General features: G+C 34.9%; 1 protein-coding gene across 1 annotated transcript in view; it reads right to left on the bottom strand.

Annotated features, from left to right (window-relative positions):
* LOC150095808 (eukaryotic translation initiation factor 4E-like) overlaps positions 1 to 18,705 on the bottom strand; it is a 151,478-nt gene that overhangs the window by 82,739 nt on the left and 50,034 nt on the right. Inside the window, exon 2 of the mRNA XM_090408818.1 lies at positions 14,390 to 14,532. Within this exon, the coding sequence (XP_090264944.1) occupies positions 14,390 to 14,532 (143 nt within the window). The remainder of the gene's footprint in view (positions 1 to 14,389; positions 14,533 to 18,705) is intronic.

Genomic DNA, 18,705 nt, shown 5'->3' with positions numbered 1-18,705 from the left:
TAAATTTATAAACTACAAACCATAAACCATATTGAACAATCCAGATCATTCATCTAGAATTCCACACATTTTCTCAAAAAAATCAAGAATATTCAAATACAAGAGCTGGATCTGTTAGCCAGTTTTGATACTGTTTCCTTTTTTACTGACATTCCGTTACCTGACACTATTAGTTTACTACATGATGATATTTCTCCTGATGTGAAGATTTTTAAATCTGTTATACAATGGATATTTCAGCTGGAAAAACAAGATCTATAGACAGATTGAACCATTTGAAATATACCATGTTCTCATCCATTCATCCCCAAACCCTCTTTTTGGTTTTGTTACATCGATGATGTTTTTGCTGTTTGGCCTCATTCTGAAAATTAACTTACTATTTTCCTACAATGGATCAATATCCACGCATTTAATTCACCATGGAAAAAGAAAATGTTGGTTGTTTACCATTCTTGGAAATCCTTTTTACTCCCACAGCCTCTGGTATTTTGTCAACCAGTATTTATTGAAAACCTGTCTGGACTGGCAGATACATTCATTGAATGTCTGCTCACCATACCTCTCAAAAAATTGGTCTTATCAAGTCTGATTAATAGAGCACACAATGTATGCTACTCTTCCTCAAGCTTACAATAAGAACTTCTCAATATCAAAACTTGAATGAAATTAAATGGTTATAACCCTCATCAAATCCAGCAGATAACACAGGCCTGCAAAATTCGAATCATAAAAAGTTGTCTGGAAACTATTAACTGTTTCAGATTTATTTTTGACTGTTGATTTCAAATATCTCTCTCATTTTCCTCTATCACGTAAGGATTTTTCACAAAATGGATCTCAATATTACAGTAAAATAGCCTTAAAATGCATTATATTAAATAAAATAACAGTACAGGTAACCCTCGTATAACATGGTCTACAAATTGTAGACCATGTTATATCGGGGGAACGAAAAGTAATCAATTATTTTTAATAGGTCATTTTTAGCCAATTGTTTTTTTTTAAATAACACAAATTATTAAATTTGATTTTTATTTAAATATTAGCATTACTTTTCCATTTAAAAAACCTGTTTTTTTTTTAATATGGCGGACTTTAAAGTTGAAGAGCACCATTTACGTCATTGTATGCTGTTTTTGTTTCACCAAGGAAAGAATACCACCGAGGCTACTAAAATCATTTGCTCAACTTATGGAGACATATTGAAGGTTAACAAATGTCAGCGATGATTTAGGAGATTTGCAGAAAAAAATTTTGATCTCTCTGATCATCCTCGATCTGGAAGACCTCTTACTCTAGATGATGATGCTCTTAAGACTCTCGTTGAATCAGATTCAAAACAAACCATACAAGAATTAGCAGAGAAACTTAATTCATCATGGTCAACTGCCCAAGAGCATTTACATAAAAGTGGCAAGGTTCTTAAACAGGGTGTATGGGTACCGCATGAACTGTCAGAAAACAAAAAAAGCACAGAGACAGGCGATTTGCAATTCATTGTTAACCAGACAACAAAATGACCCCTTTTTGGAACGAGTCGTAACTGGTGATGAAAAATGGGTGCTGTATAAGAATAATAAATGCAAAAAACAGTGGCTTTCTCCAAATTAAACTCCAATTCCAACACCTAAAGATGGACTTCATCCATAAAAGGTTCTGTTGTGTGTTTGGTGGGATATTCATGGAATTATTCATTACGAACTCATGAAACAAGGTAAGACTATCATAGCAGCCATCTACTGTGAACAATTAGAGTGACTACATCAAGCATTGTTAATCAAACATCCTGCGTTTGTCAATCGAAAAGGGGTAATTTTGCAGCAAGATAATGCAAAACCACATTCTGCAAGAATGACCCAAGAAAAAATTAGTCAGGATGGGAACTTCTACCACATCCTCCATATTCGCCGGATATTGCCCCTAGTGACTATCACTTATTCAGGTCCTTAGAACACAGCATAAGAAATAAAACCTTCCGTTTGCAAGATGATGTCCAAAGGAGTTTGATATAATTTTTTGCCTCCAAAGGAAAAAACCTTTTTCAAAAAAGGAATTCTAAACTTAGTAGATCATTGGAATAAGGTTATAATTAACGATAGCAATTATAGAATTGAATAATGTTAATTTGTTCTTTAATAAAATTTATATTAAAAATGTAGTTAAAAAAAATTGATTATTTTTCGGTCCCCCTTATAGTAACCCTTTATCTTTTCATATTTTTCACCGTGCGACTTAAAAATCAAATTTTATCTTTTTCGTTAAATTTGCGTCTGCCCATATCATCATGTAGTTATACGTAGCGAATTTATATTAGGGGAAATACCCTTTAGCATGCATGCATGTCATCAATTGTTTACCGTATAAAGTGTTTGTGGTTGAAAATTGTCTTTGTTTTTTTTGCTGGGAAACCACATTAAAAAATCACAAGTGTGTTAATATCAAGCCGAGCACTTTATTTTCTGGTGAGTTATATACATAATATGTAATGCTTTTTTATGTAAAAAAATAATTTTTATAGTTATGGCCACTTAGAGGGGTTTTGCGATATGGCTGAAACCAAAATTAGTGAACTAATTGATGGGGAAATCAATTTAAATGAGGAGGAACTGGTACAGTTAATAGATGACGGTGAACCAAATGGCAGGGAAAGTTCTGCCGAGGATTCTGATTGTGATGAATCAGAATCCTCGTTTAAGAAATTAGTAGAAGGATTGGACTTGGCAAGAAAGTTAGGAAGTTATTTTATGGATAATGATTCCTCAATGGAGCATTCCAGAAAATTCACGAGACAATTGGATATTTGTTTAGCTCCGTATTATGAACTTAATAAAAAATTGCAGCATAATAATAAGCAAAGTCTTATTACTGACTTCTTGATAAACGAAGTATGCAATGAGAATTTTACAAATGATGTCCAAGAGATTTCAAGTGATGACAATGACGTCCGACCACTCATAAATAAAGAACATCTATGAAATGTTAGTTTTGAAGACAACAATGACGATTAAAATATTCACTTTATTTTATTTTGCCTAAACATTTATGCATTATGTGCAATGAAGTTTACGCACAAGTTGTAATTTTTATAATTTTATACTATATATTTGTTTCATAGTTTGTTTTCTTAACTTACATGAATTACCTGAATTAAATATAAGAATATTTTTGTTGGATGTCATTGTTGTTTATATAATTAAAAAAAAAAAAAGATTTCGGAACATAACCCTACTTTTTTCTATGTGACCTGAGTCTCGCATAACATTGCATTTGCAAGTTTCTGGTATCTCTAAACCTGTTGGTAGAATTCTGAAGTATCACCTTATTCCCACATATTTTCCTATCAACAAAATTTCTCATCTATTACCATCTACAAAAGATAAACTGTCACCTATATTGTTAGCTGGTGTTTACCAGATACCTTGTGAATGTAATTTAATATACTTTGGGCAGACAAGCTGTTCTGTGGAAAAAATAATTACTGAACATCAGTATTACAATGAATACGTGAAACCTCAAAAGTCTGGTCTGGCACAGCATAGCATTGATGCTAAACACAGTATCCAGTGGGATGAAGCTCAACTTCTTCATAGAAGCAGTTTTAAATGTGAACATCTTTTCAAAGAAAGTTGCAAAGCCATTTTACATTGGCCTAACCTGAATTGTCTCTCTTCCCCAAAAGTTTGGGAGAGTTTCATTTTATGTAAACATCAAAAATAGTTTTATTAGTCATTAATATATTAATTTCTAGCTCGAAGCAACAATTTTTAATTGGAAAACTAACTGTTGTATGTACCTTGTATTCCTGTTTATTGATTTGCTTACCACACACTGATGATGTACTGTTATTCTCAGTATGAAATATCTGTACTTTCATTAAAGTTAATTACCGTGGTTGTTGTGTAATTTGCTGTTTATAGTTATGCCACAGGTACCTTTAAAGATTAAAATGGTACATGTCTACACATATTTGTATCAAAAATTCATAAAGAGGGATAATTCCTTACTTTGTCTGCCATGTTCTTCAACATCAAAGTGAGTCATTCTGTTCAATTTTGCAATATGCGTTCTTTAATTCCTGTCCATGATTTCCAGTCTCATCAATTTCCTGGACTCCAATTCCATCAACATAATACTTGACGTGTTATCTTTTCATTCCAAACTCCATAACCATTGGCTCTCCAGTTTTGTATTATCATACCATACAAGTTTCTGCCACTAATGTCATCTGTTCATTTTACTAATTTTTTTAGAATTCACATATCTGTGGCCACTAGTCCCTGATTAATGCTTCATTTCTAACTCAACTCTCAGACCTTAAGTTAAAATTAGTCCAGCAGTGGACACAAAATGATTCTGATATCATGTTTAATGCTATTTTCTTCATGATGTGATCCAAAATGATAAATAAGAGTGCAGATAGTGTGTACCCATTACTAACACCTGAACTTTTTTCAATTCTACATGCTGATTCAAATGTAAACCTGTTCTGTATGTTTTACTTATCCTATATAACTATACTATATATCCTATATAGTATAACAACACATTTCACATTTTCCCTTAACACCTTGTCATATGTCTTTTCCAGGTCTATAAAATTTAAATAAGAACAATGTTATATTAATATGATTTCTCAACTGTTTGTTGTAAAATGAAAAATTGATCCTGACAACAACTATTTGGCCAGAACCTAGCTTGTTTTTCTCAAGTTTCTTCCACAATTTCTCTTAGCCTCAAGTATGCTTACATAAAACACTCAGAAAGGTTATGCTCTGTGTAATTCTAATATTTAGTTCTATTTCCCTTTTTACAGATGGATACTCTGAGAGCTCTATGCAAAGTATTCAGAATTCAGCCTTCTGAATTACACATTGTCCACAGAGCTCTTTGCCATGGCCTGCCGTCAATTTTGACAAAATAACTACTTAACATTAAAACGGGATTAAATAAAAAATAACTTCAACGAAGCCCGTGGGCCACTAAGCTATACTGCGGTATTTAGAATTGTAAGATGCTTTGGAACGTGTTCCATTTGATACTTTACATAAAATCCTATAAAAATAAATATTAAATAGACATGCTTCTTCAGCCATCTATCAGCACCAAGCAGTACTTAAGTACTAGTACTAACGTCGCAGGTAGATGGCTGAAGCAGTAGTTCGCTCTATTGCCTTCCAGATACATCCTGAACGATACTTCGTTATTTTCATAAAAATACAAGAGGATCTCATCCACAGTAAGTCAGTCGTGAACAGTGTAATATTCATGTATAAGAGCACGCAGGTTCATCATGCCAGCCATATTCAGTGGGTAATAAACATTGCACACGGCCATTTTGGATCATTTTATGGGTTCACCTTCCATCTCTATGGTGTCTATGAGTAAAAAGTGTAAATCAAGCGATTCTCGTCAGGTTTTTAATGAAAAGTGTATCAATTTCTACTTTTTTGTGCCAATCGACGATAAGCCAGTGTGTTTAATTTGTCATGAGTCAGTGTCAAAACAATACAATATAAATCGACACTATGAGACAAAGCATGCGTCCAATTTTGATCACCTTCAAGGACAGCTTCTTGTGGATAAAGTGAACCGTCTCCAAATTGATTTAAAATGCCAGCAGAGTACGTTTAAAAGGCAGAGGGAAGAGAGCGAAGCATGTGTCAAAGTAAGTTATGTAATAGCTGAAAAAACTGCTAAAACATCAAAAGCCTTCTTGGACGGCAAGTTTGTGAAAGAGTGTCTCATCCCTGTTGGGGAAATTCTGTGCCCAAATAATAAGGAAGTGTTTAAAAAACATTTTGTCTGGGGTAACTGTAGCACGACGTGTCAAAGAACTTGCTTTTACTTTGAAGGAACTTTAAAACAACGGTCGTCCGAATTTACGTTATATTCACTTGCTTTAGATGAGAGCACAGACGTGAAGGATACAGCACAACTGACTATCTCTGTCTGTGGCATTGATCAACAATTCACTGTGATAGAAGTAACTGCTAGCACACGTACCTATGAAGGGAACGACAAAAGGCACTGATATTCTTGAAGCTGCCAAGAAAAAACGCTCCAGCATTTCGACCTCAGCTTAAATAACCTTGAGGGTGTGGTAACTGATGGTGCCCCTGCTATGGTGGGAAAGAACGAAGGGTGTGTTGCGTTGCTATGGAAAGAACCGGAACTAGAAGGAAAGGATTTCGTCCATTACCACTGTTTAATCCGCCAGGAGAATTTGTGTGCGAAATCTATTGGATTTGAGAATGCCATGACAGTTATTGTGAATGTTGTCAACATTATTAGGACAAGAGGATTGAATCAACATCATTTCCAAGAGTTTTTGACCCAACAGTACGAAGCAGATCATGCGCTGTGGTTTATTATAGTGATGTGTGTTGGCTGAACAGAGGGAAGGTTCTTAAAACAGTCTTTGACTTAAGGAGAGAAATACAGCAGTTCATGCAAACCAAGGTGAATTCGATTGCAGAATTTAACGATCTGAAGTGGATGGCAGACTTTGCCTTGGTGACCGACATCTCAATGCATACGAATGACCTAAATACGTGGCTACAATCCAAAGATCAATGGTGCATGCTCTGTTTGATCACATCAAAGCTTTTGTGGCCAAGCTCAAACTTTGGGAGGCACAACTCGCAAAAAAACACTTAACTCATTTTCAGCTTCTCGTTGAGTCCAACTGTTTGTCTCTTGATGAATACGCTACAAAATTAGCTGTGTTACGAAGGGAGTTCGAAGAGATTTAGTGATTTTTGTAACAAACAGTCTTCTTTAGATTTATTTTCAATGCCATTCAGTGTCATTGCTGCCGAAATGCCACGCTCAGTACAAATGGAGCTGCTTGAACTCAAAATAACTCTTCTCTGAGAGAAAAATTATTCAATGTGCTCTTGCTTACATTTTACAAAGACTACATTTCTGAGGATGCATTCCCTAATCTTCGCTGGCATGCTTTGAAGATGTGCGCTTTGTTAGGAAGCACATACTTATGTGAGCAGTTCTCCAGAATGAAGCATGTGAAGTCCAAGACAAGAACTAAGATTACGGACCAACATCTTGAGAATACTCTGCACAGAGCGACTTCCAACATTGATGCCAACATCGAGAAGCTGGTCAAAGAACAGCATTGCCAAGTTTACCATTGACATTGTAAAAAATGAATGTTTTCTTCATTAAATTATCCTTTTTCAAGTATCGATTGTATTTACTTATCATGAACCTGACTCCTACCTATGCTCTTAAAGCTGAGTTTGTTTATTTTTATAGGATTTTATATAAAGTATCAAATAGACAGCATTCCTTGTGAATCTGTTAAGCATCTTACAATTCTAAATACTGCAGTATAGCTTAGTGGCCCGCAGGTTTCATTGAAATTTTTAATGCGGCCCACACTGTCTGAAAGGTTGAAGACCCCTGTCCAATGTGAAGATTTTAAGTCAAATATCATCTATTCCAGCTTCATCTATTCTTTTCATATTTCGGGTTTTTGATGGCTTCTACCTCCTCAAGTATTGTTCTGTTGTTCTCCTCAAGTATTACAATCTGCTTGAATATTTTCTATCACTGTTCTCATTTAATAACTTTAAAAATAATTACTCCAGACATTTAGAATATCTTTTCCCTTCACTTTTTATGTTATCTTTCCGGGAAGTCGTTCCTCCACTTCTAAGTGCTTTTTCACGTCTGAAGATTCTGCCATCATCATCATCATATTTACCTTCTATATTCTTCTCATTTTCCAAAAAAAAAAAGTAACTTTTTTTTCCATTGAAGAAACAACTTCTCATCTGTATAACTCTTAACACTGCTGAATATCAAACACCCAAATTAAAATTCCTCCTGAAGTCATCCAGAAGTTGGTAATTTGCTCAATAGATGACCCTTCTCCTCCTCAGTAACTTATTATGATCTCTTTCTTATAATGTTGATCCATGGATCTAATATTCACCACCAACCTCTAAAGCCATGGAAATGCTAGGAGAAACTTGTACGGTTGCTCTTGACATGTAATCAGATCTGAACAAAGAGATCTGCTCAGCAAACTACCATTTAACAAAAGGTTAAGGCATACTATGTTATGCCTCCTCTCTACTCACTCAGTACATGCCATGATAAGTGGTTTCCTCTACTCAGATTTCTCCATCGACGTATGAGACCACTGGAGGCTCTGTACCCCCACTCCTTTTCTCCTCTGCACAAATGACTTTCACTGACTTCAAACCATAATCCATAGCTATGCTAATAACAGTACACTCCAGTCTTCCATCTCGTTTGACAAATCTTGTAGTAGCCAATCATTACAAGCCTCAAGATCCTTCATAGCAAATGTTTTAACTTCTCATGAACTCCAATGCTACCAAAACATAATTCTGTATAATTTCCCACAAATAAAATCTTATGTCATTTCACCTTGCTTTTAATAATATTCAGATATCTAAACATGATCAGATTTCTCTTCTTGGGCTGACTTGCACCTCTGGCCTTTTCTAGCACAATTACAGTTCTGCTATAGATTCTACAGCCACACAAGCCACTACTTTTCAGTTACAACTGCTAACACTGAATAAACTCCAACTATACCTAAATATGGAATGCTACTCACACATTTGTTAGCAGCGGTGCAACCAAAACCTAACTAGCATTGCACAATGCTATTCTGAAGAAGGCAATCAGATTAACTGATGACAGATACCCCCTCATACACGCATTCAATTTCTCCTTTATGCCTCTTCTACAGATACTTTCATGATCAGTGGTGCTGAATTGGCAGCTATCATTACTCCATTTACCAAGTACTTCCAAACTCATCAAACCAAGTTCTCCTCTTTCATTCTATTTACTTCTGTTTTTAGGAATAGTCTCCCTCATGCTGCCTTCCCCAAAGATTTCAGCTATTCAAAAAATGTTACACTCAGCACTAAAGTGCTATAGGTCTTGTGACTTTTCACTGATCTACATTAGGGATGCACTGAAGCAGAATTTGATTGAAGTACTGAATATTTGGCCAAAGCATACTGAATGACAAAAATCCTCATTCAATACCAAAGCAATTCTATTTCAGAGAACTGTATTCTTCATAAGTGAAGAGTAGTCAGCATTTAAGCTTTCTCTTCTTTATCAGCTAAGAAATAAGCATGCACTTTAATATCCCATATTCGTGTTTATTTTATTTTATATTGCCAAAATGAATATTTTTAGTCTCTTCTTTGACAAAAATGGAAAATGAAATTTTGCTTTTCCTAAATACAATAACTGTTAAATTTTTTAAATACAGAATTCAGTTACTTCAATTTGAAATAAGTAATATACTGCAATGGAGAATATTGTGGATACATCCATATTTTATAGCTAAATGCAGAAGGAAACTAAGGTTTCAAAAATTAACCAGAGAGTTTGTAAGAACATAACTATCCAAGCTTTCTAGTAAATTTTCAAAAGTAAGAAAATGTTTCTGCATTTCTTACTTTCACTTGTTTCCATATTTTCATATAAACTATAGTTGAATCAGTATTGTATATTTCACTTTCTTTCTACATTTGGCTATAAATACAAATGGCTCATACATAAATACATATAATATGTGCCATTTCAGCATATATTATAGATCCATCTGTAATGAAACTATAATTTAATTCCATAGAAACATTGTATTTAAAAAAATACATAAAATACACAGCATAAAAACCAGAAAAAAAAAAGTACTTATTTTAAATCGTGAAATACAGAGAATAATTATGGATTTAATAATCAAAATGAATTTGTGATAAATTAGGATCTAGGAAATTATTCAGTATTTTGGGGATTAGCATATCTGGTTTCTTCATAAATATTTCCAACTTCTGAAAAAACCTCTTTCAAGGAACAAGCTAGTAGCTAGAGCTGAAAATTTTCTGAGAAATTGCACTATGGAATAAGTTTACTCATTAACCTTGGAAATCCCCTATTTGAATGATCAGGCAAGATAAGGAGGGCTTTTCCTGATTGGTTGCATGTTCTATGACTCATGCAACAGGACTCTTTCTGCTTTGGCTAGCTGCATACTGAATCTTTTTAATGATTCATCTGAAGCCAAATATCTGAAAAACAAGCCGAATTGGCCAAATACTGAAGCAAAACAGAATATTCAGCACATCCCTAAACTATATAAGTGGAATCAGCTGCCACTTATGATATGTAGCATTAATAAAACATTTTGTCTGAAGTTCACAGAATATAAGTTTCCTAATTTAATTATATGTCACTCCTTAGGATTATCATAAGGAAATAAGATAAGTGTATTTTGTTTGTGAGCATTTTCTGGACATTCTATTAGCTTAGTCAAGGGGTAGAAGCTATCTACTGAGTTTTCAAGAGGCCCTACCACCTCAATATAAGATGGCAACTCATCTTCAGTTGAAAAGGCCTTAAAATGTTCCTTGCATCCTAATAGGATTTAAACTGGTCTTTACAAACAGTACATCATTCTTCCAACCACACAACAAATGCATTTTTATGCTTTATAATGCTTGAGTTAAAACCAATAAGCCATCTCAAAAAATAAATAAATAAATAAAAAAATAAAAATAAAGGATAAAATGATTGGGGTGTGGGGCTGCTAAGTGTGCAAAGATGGATGCAACGAGTAACGCAAGCTATTAAAGATAAGCATTAGTAGTAAGGAAAGATATTGTCTTTATTTCATAACAATACTAAGTTTGTGCTATTGGTTTGGTATTTAGTCAGGATTTTAAGATCTCAGTATTGTCTCCACGTGTAGCAATTATTCAACATGGTGGCTGCCAGTTTCAGTAACAGCCCTAGTTCTCCATTTAAAGACTATGCTATTCGTAACATAGCTGCGAATTTCATACTTACTATGAATGTGGCAGGTGCGAGACAGGAATGTGCATGAAACATAGGCAGTGAAGACAGTGGGTGATTTTCTGTTTCTTATACAGATTTAGACTAGGGTAGTTTAGCAGATGGAGATGATTCATCTGAGGGCCATGACTGTGTGTGTGTGTGAATGGCAACTGAAAGAAGAATATGTGTGAGAGAGAAGCAGAACTACTGAGAAAGGGGATGGAAGGAATGAAGGCTGACTTGAGAAGGATGAATGAAGATCTTGGGAGGACAGAGAGGTTGGCTAGTGTGAGAGGAATGAGAGTAGGTGTAAGATAACAGCATCAGAGAACAAAGGAGAGAGAGAATGGGAGAAACAGTGGAAGAGAGAAAATTGCAGGAAGATGAGCGAGTCTGGAAGCAAGGAGGAGAGAGAGAGATTGCAAACCGTAAAAGTTAGGGATGCACAGAGTAGAGTGCTATATGTGATAGCAATGGTTGGGTCAAATGACATGAGAGGTAGCATGAATCATGTAACACAAGATTTGACGTTGATGTTAAATATAGTGTAGCAGAAGAGTCAGAGGAAAGATGGTAGTGAGTGTGTTTCCCCATTATGCTAATGCGGAGTGGAGGAGAAGAGCAGTGATGATGAATGAGATGACAGCAACAATGTGCAGAAAAGGGGGTCTGGAATATGGGGATAAGTGGAGTACATTTGAGGATAGAAGCAGCTGTTTGCAAGATATGGATTGCATTTGAATCAGAAGAGTGCAGGCATTTGGAGAGACTGTTGTTTTCCAGGCAAGTGAGTGTGTTGGGACAGGGAAACTAGAATTGAACATATAGAATGCTGCAGGGATTGCCCCATGTGGGGATAGTGGCTTGAAAATTTAAGGGAGCATATGCTGTATTACAGAGCCAGGTGGAGTAATAATGGCTATAAGAAGGCTAGCAATACAATGGTTTTTCTGTATACAAATGCTAGGAGCATTAGGAGCAAAGAGAATGAGTTTGTGGCATTGATTATCTCAGTCGTTGTTAGTGTCAGTGAAACTTTGTTAACTGAGGAGGATGTTCTAACAGGATAGAAATCGAAGGGTATAGCATATTTCAGCAGGATAGGCATTGTAAAAGTGGTGGTGTAGTGTTACTAATAAGATGAATTTTGTGCTCTCAGGGTAGAGAATCTCAGTGGAAATAACACTAATGGCTCTGAGAGTATATGTGGATAGATGGATGTTTATAGGACAAGATATTTAGTGGGATGTTGCTACAAACAAGGAGATATAGATAGTGATGAGCATGAAATATTTAGCAAATTAGTTTGTCAAGTGCAAAGTGGACGATCATCATGAGGAACTTGAACTATAGTTATATAAACTGGGCAGAGGAGATAGCATGCAGTAATAAGAGAACTGAATTTTATGGATTTCTTGAGGGACAACTGCCTTAGGCAGCATATAGTGGAGGGAACACGAGGATCAAGAGTTCTGGATTTGGTCATAATACCAGATGATCTGATTGCAATTGATATGGTATATTTGCCTCCTGTAGGCAATGGACAGGGATCAAAACAGAAGGAAGCTATGTGGAACTATAAGTTATAAGGTAGATGACTATAACAGACTCAGAAACCAGCTTGCAGCAGTGCAATGGATGAAAGAATTTAAAGGAAGAGTGTGTGTGTGGGGGGATGTCATTAGTGTAATTGATAGCAACGATAGATTGTATACCTTAAGTGAAGAAGATAAAGCGATTTGAAGTCAAATGGATGACAAAAGGAATAAAAGGGGAATTGTAGAAGAAAGACATATAAAGAGAGAGTGGCGGAGAGCAGTTGCATGAGGAATATAAGGCTAAGGAAAGTGACTAGTATTGTAAGGAGAGAAAAATTAGAATATGGGAGAAGACTGGCACTGCAATCCAAGAAGAATCCCAAGGAGTTCTTTTTGCTATGTGGCAAGCAGGAGGAAAGATAGTTGATAGATTATCTTGCAGGATGGAGATGGGAATCAGGTAACCCAAGCAGATGACATAGTTGAGCTATTTAATGATCACTTTATTAGTGTTCCACCCTGGTACTACAGGCCCTATTCCTAGAAGGATAATGGGTGGTGAAGTGAACGAAGAGGATGTATTCCAAATGAGGACACTAAATGTCAATAAGGCAGTGGGACTAGATGGAATTTCATCACGTGTTTTAAGGGAATGTGCTATGGAACTGACTGTGCCATTAATTTGGCTGTTTAAAGAAACACTTGTAATGAGGGTAAGATAGTACCATTTCATCAGAGTGGTAGAATGGGGGTATCATAGTGTAGACCTGTTTATATTTCTTCTATAGTTGTTAAGATTTTGGAGAAAGAGGTAAGAACTCATATACAAAATTGGGCAAATGAGGTTAATATTTATGCAGGCCAGCATTGGATTTGTTAAAGAACGCTCTTGTTACAGTAATCTAGTTACTTTTCACAATAGAGTAACAAGAACAGTGAATGAAGGTAAGGCATACACGTCATTTGTTTTGATTTTTCCAAGGCAAATGACAGGATGCCACATGACAAGTTGATTTTTTAAGTTGCATTATATGCATTTGGATATCAGGTCAGTGATTGGCTTTCTGATGAATATCAGAGTTGTATATAGGAGTTTAGTATCAGGTTGTAGGAAGGTTAAGAGTAGAGTTCCAAAGGGTTCAGTCTCGGGATCAATGATGTTCAATATTTATGTCAATGATATTGTCACAGGACTACAGAGAGATGTTCAGCTCTTTGCAGATGATGTTTTGGCTTTTCAAGAGGATTTCAATAAGCTGGAAAGGTGAGCAAAAGTATGAGGATGTCAGTTTAATGCAACAAATATAAGGTTTTAAAGTTTGAGAAGCATCACAGAAGGGATGCTTCATACTTCCTGGATGGAGTTATACAAGAAGTAGAGGAAGCAAGGGATCTTGGGTGATTGTGAATAGAGATTTAAAGTTCTGGGGACATATTGCAAAGGTTGTGAAGATGTCTCAGAGAATTACAGCAATGTCAAGGAGAATATTGATCATGAGAGATGTGTGCTAGTACCAACATATAAAAGCTTTGAATCAGACCACATCTGGATTTCTGTGCTCAGATCTAGTCACTTGGATTTGAAGGGGATGAAGTAACCTTGGAGAGGGTGCAGAAATGGATAACAAAAATGATGTACAATATCGATTATGAGGACAGACTGAGGTCATGTGGACTGCAGAGTTTGGCAGATAAAAGGCAGGAGGTAGGGGTAGGGAATGTGATCGAGACATTTAAGCTGTTGAAGAGTTATTATTGTATTAACACTGAGGAGATTTTTCATAAGGTAAAACAAGGGAAAGGAACAAGGGCAATAAGCCTTCCCTGGAAGATGCAAAAGGAGCTGGTGGATAAAACAGAAGTTTTTTTTTTTGAATGGAGAGTGGTAGGAGCATGGAATGCATTGCCTTACAAGGTGGTAGACGTGCAGACTGGATGATTTTAAGGAGTGTCTTCTAACTCCATGGGAGTCAGAAAAATAATAATAAATACGTACTTACGCCCAAAAATCTTCTACTGTGTCAAATGAAGTAATTTCCATAAGATTTTCTTCCCAAGATTTATTTCTATCATTTTTATAGAACCAGAGTGTCCATTTATTCTGAAGGGGATGTTTTACTTCTAAAATCTCACTAGCAGTACTCTAAGATGTAAAAAAAAAACAATTCATCAGTGATGCAATTTAAGCTGCAAAGCTTATTTATTAATAAAATTTAAAGATATAAAAGAAACTTCACTTATACACGAAGTTATTGCAAAATTTGCAATAACTTCATGTATAAGAACTTATTCATTTATATTTTTGAGGGATTAACAGGAACTACTCTATGATTATTTAATTTTCAAAAGATAAGCACCTGTACATCCTCAAGAGTGAATTTAACATATTTTTTACACATCTTATCCACGATGGCTGTAAATCCTTTAAGGGTCAGATAATCAAGAAACCATGAGTAATGGTATTATATCAGACATTGAGCACTGCCTACCATCTAAAGATTTACATAAACATTGAATCATACTGGAATTCTAACCTATAACACAATTGCAGAGAGTATAGATGAACTTTAATGGCACTTTTGATATTATTAAGTTTATTAGACACCTATAAGAATAAATAATAGTTTTTGTTATTGCAAATATTTCAGCCAGAAACTAAAGGGCCATCATCAGCATTCCAAAAGTGAAGCTAGAACAAAGGATGCTAATTATATTTACAGAGCTGAGTCATGTGCTGGAGTGCCATCTTACAAGTGGTTACAAAATAAAATAAGATCACATTTAAAGCTAAAATTAAATTAACTGATTTAGAATAATTTTTTTAAAGGGGGGGGGGTGCATTATTTCATCTATTTATAATGATGAGATCCTCCCAAATCTTGGCAAACAGAGGGGGGGGAAAACACACTGAACCTGGCAAACAACAAAGAGAGAGGGACTATCTTTTGTGGATTGAAGAGGAGATTTTTTTGACTGAATCTTTTGAGGATTTTTGCAATAATCCCCAAGATGCCTGTGATATATGGGTATGAGAGACTTGCTTACAGGCTCAGGGTTCTTGGGGATAGGTTATAGGATGCATTTAAATTTCCTTAAGGTGCAGCCATTCAGTAGTAAGATGGATTGGATAATGCTCAATTCTTGTTGGAGGAGACTGCTCAGTAGAGCATGTGCTAAGACTTGAAGATGCCTGTTTTTTGATGATGCGCTGAATCCTGTTGAATGTAATGGCTTGTGAAAGTAAGTTTATGATGAACAGATGTACCAAATATTCAAAAAGGGGTATGGGAAAGGAGGATGTCCAGGAAGGCTAATTTTCCATTCTTTTCTTTTTTCCCCTATGGTGAAGACTGTTGAATTTGGATAAAAAGCTATGAAGAGATGTTTCTTAGTATAGCCAGATGGCAAACATATCATACCCAAAAGGAATGTTGACAGTGTATTGAAGAGAACAGAGATTCCTCAAGATGCTCTAAATAGACATCGGCAAGGTGACAATGGACTTGCCGCAGCAGTTCCTTCAATCTGTTTGTACAAATGCTTTCTGCAGATGAAATAGCCTGAGTGCATTACAAAGTTGAACAGCTCGACTGTCTGGAGGGAACTACTCTGACAGCCAGAAGCACGTTAGTAAATAAAGACTAGATATCAAAGTGGCCCATGATGTTTGAAGGCAGAAGAGTTAGGTATTTTATTTTTGTCAAAAATTATGATGAATTTTTTCCTGAGTTTGTGGCTGGTACCAGAGCTTAAAATATGAGCTAGAAATTTGGCTAAGTGATAAGTGGTCTTTGTAGTTTACTATAGGTCTGAATGTAACTCCTTCTTTATGGATATTTGGTATGCCATAGAAACATGTTTTTTTCAAAATGGGTCTTCAATAGTTAGTTGGTGTTCTTCTTCCTAACTGATCACTTTGTTAAGTAAGGAATTAAGTTTGATGATTTGGCTACTGGTAGGGTTCTGAGTAATCTCCTAGTCAGTGGACTGATCTTGTAATAGAAGAGAAATTTTTCTATTGTACTACAGCTTTTGCTTTGGTTATGGTGGGCTGGTTGTTATGTCTCAAGGATTTTAGGTTTTTGATTTCATCCTAAGATAAGTTTGGGGAAAGCAGTTTAGCTCTGAGCAGACTTCTAGTCAGAGTTTATTAGCATCATCATTTGAGACAGTGATTAGGTCGAATGTTATGTAGAAAATCCTGGGATGGAATTTTTTTTTAGGCACTAATACCATAATCATCTTTTCACAAGTGCTGAAGTTTCTGTGGGAGTAAGGGAATGTTCAGATATGTTGACAACCCATCTGTTTATTACTGGGTTAACCTTGGTTGGTTTTTGCTTTTGAGCAAATGAGTCAACCTTGCTATAAAGAATAAGTCTGCTTTTATTGTAAGATTATTGGAGATATTGACAGTTGTGGAAATATAATTAACATTCTTTGGTCTAACTTCACCTTGTAATGCTGAGGATGGGCCTTTTAGTTTTGGGCCAAACATCCGTTGAGGCTACATATCAGCTCTCCTGTCAAAAAAGCTGCAGGTTTGAATCTCATAGTGGACATGGATGTGATGTTTGCGATTGTCTGTTGAAATACTAGTGGTGGTGGGCAGTAGATGGCATTGGTGTAGATGATGTGGTTTGATGTAGTTAGGCAGATTGAGTGGTGGAGACGGGGAGTTTTAGAGTAGTGTCCTCTTTCAATGAGTCTTTAGACTCCTTGGAGGTGTCATGTAATAGTAATAATAATGCTCTAACTTCATTTTGTGATGCTAATACACCGATGATGGCAAGTTAGTTTCTAGCTGAAATATTTGCAATAATAAAAACTATTATGAACAAATACTAATAGAATGGAATACAAGTATAGTAATACCTATATTTAAAAAAGGGGATAAAACAAAACCTACTAAGTACAGAGGTATTAGTTTACTGAATACATGCTACAAAATATACAAGAGAATACTTAATGAAAAATTGAAAATATACAATGAAAAAATATTATCACAATGTCAAAATGGATTTAGAAAAGGATGCAGCTTTTTGTTTAAAACTACTCACAGAAAAAAGAAGAGAATTTAATTTAGAAACTCATCTTTTGTTTATAGATTATGAAAAAGCATTTGACAAAGTAAAAAGATATGTACAGTTTGATATATATTACAAAGAGTTAATATATCTAATATTTTACTACATGCAATATTGAATATAAACAAAGATAATGAAATAAAAATAAATGAAAAAATATCTGAAAAACAATCTATACACCAAGGAGTAAGACAGGGATGTCCTCTGTCTCCAACACTTTTCAATATTTATATTAATGAAATATTAATACAATGGAACACCTTATATAATTTAGGTATAGAAATTTCCTGGAATAACAAAATAAATATGCTATTATTTGCAGATGATCAGGTAATAATATCAGATAAAAAAGACAATATATAATTTAAACGTTATAGTAGAACAGTTTAGAATAAAAATTATCCATAGATAAAACTAAAACAATGGTATTTTGTTGACAAACTCCAGTTAGAACTAAAATATTTATTAATAAGAAATAATAGAACAGATAAATACTTTCAGTGATCTTGGATGTAAGATATCATATGAAGGATTATAGGCATGATAAATAGAATACTCAATCCAAATATAGTACAAAAAGAAACTTGCTTGAAAATATACAATACTTGAGCAGTGTCCAAATTATTACATGGCAGTGAAATATGGGCAATAAACAAACAAGATAAACAAAGAATAAAAAAAGTGGAAAGATTTATGAGAAGAACTGAAAAATACATATTTTTTGAGCAAAAAAGAAACAAAGATATTTTAAAACTAAAAACAAAATCAATAGAAGAAAAACTAAACAATTATAAACAAAATGGATAGAACATGTAAACCGAATGGCCAACACCTGATATCCTAAACAAATAATAAAATATAATCCAATTCGAAAAAGAAGGCTGGGTATACCTCAAAACGGATATTAAATGATACACATAGCTCATGGCAAAAACATGATGTCATTATACAGGGTGATTCAAAAAGATGGACTCAATTCTGTAAGTCTATATATCAAACAAAGGACTAGTGAAAATATGATGTAAAGTATATCTGATGATACTAACAATAAAGTTTATAGATGTTCAATATGCTTCGCCTCCGGCTGCACGGATAACATCAAGGCGGTAGCTGAAATCATCTCACGTTCTCCTCCGATACATGCAGTCTGCCCGAGACTTTTTCCTTACACGTACCTGTTTTCTCAAATTGATAATTCCAATGACAAATACTCTTCCTCAATGGAATTA

Source organism: Typopeltis vanoorti, chromosome 19 (assembly GCF_054136105.1).
Source record: "Typopeltis vanoorti isolate ZY-2024b chromosome 19, IOZ_Tvanoo_1.0, whole genome shotgun sequence".
Classification (NCBI taxonomy): domain Eukaryota; kingdom Metazoa; phylum Arthropoda; class Arachnida; order Uropygi; family Thelyphonidae; genus Typopeltis; species Typopeltis vanoorti.
Note: the sequence above shows the minus strand (reverse complement) of the source record. Positions and strands in the feature narration are given on the sequence as shown.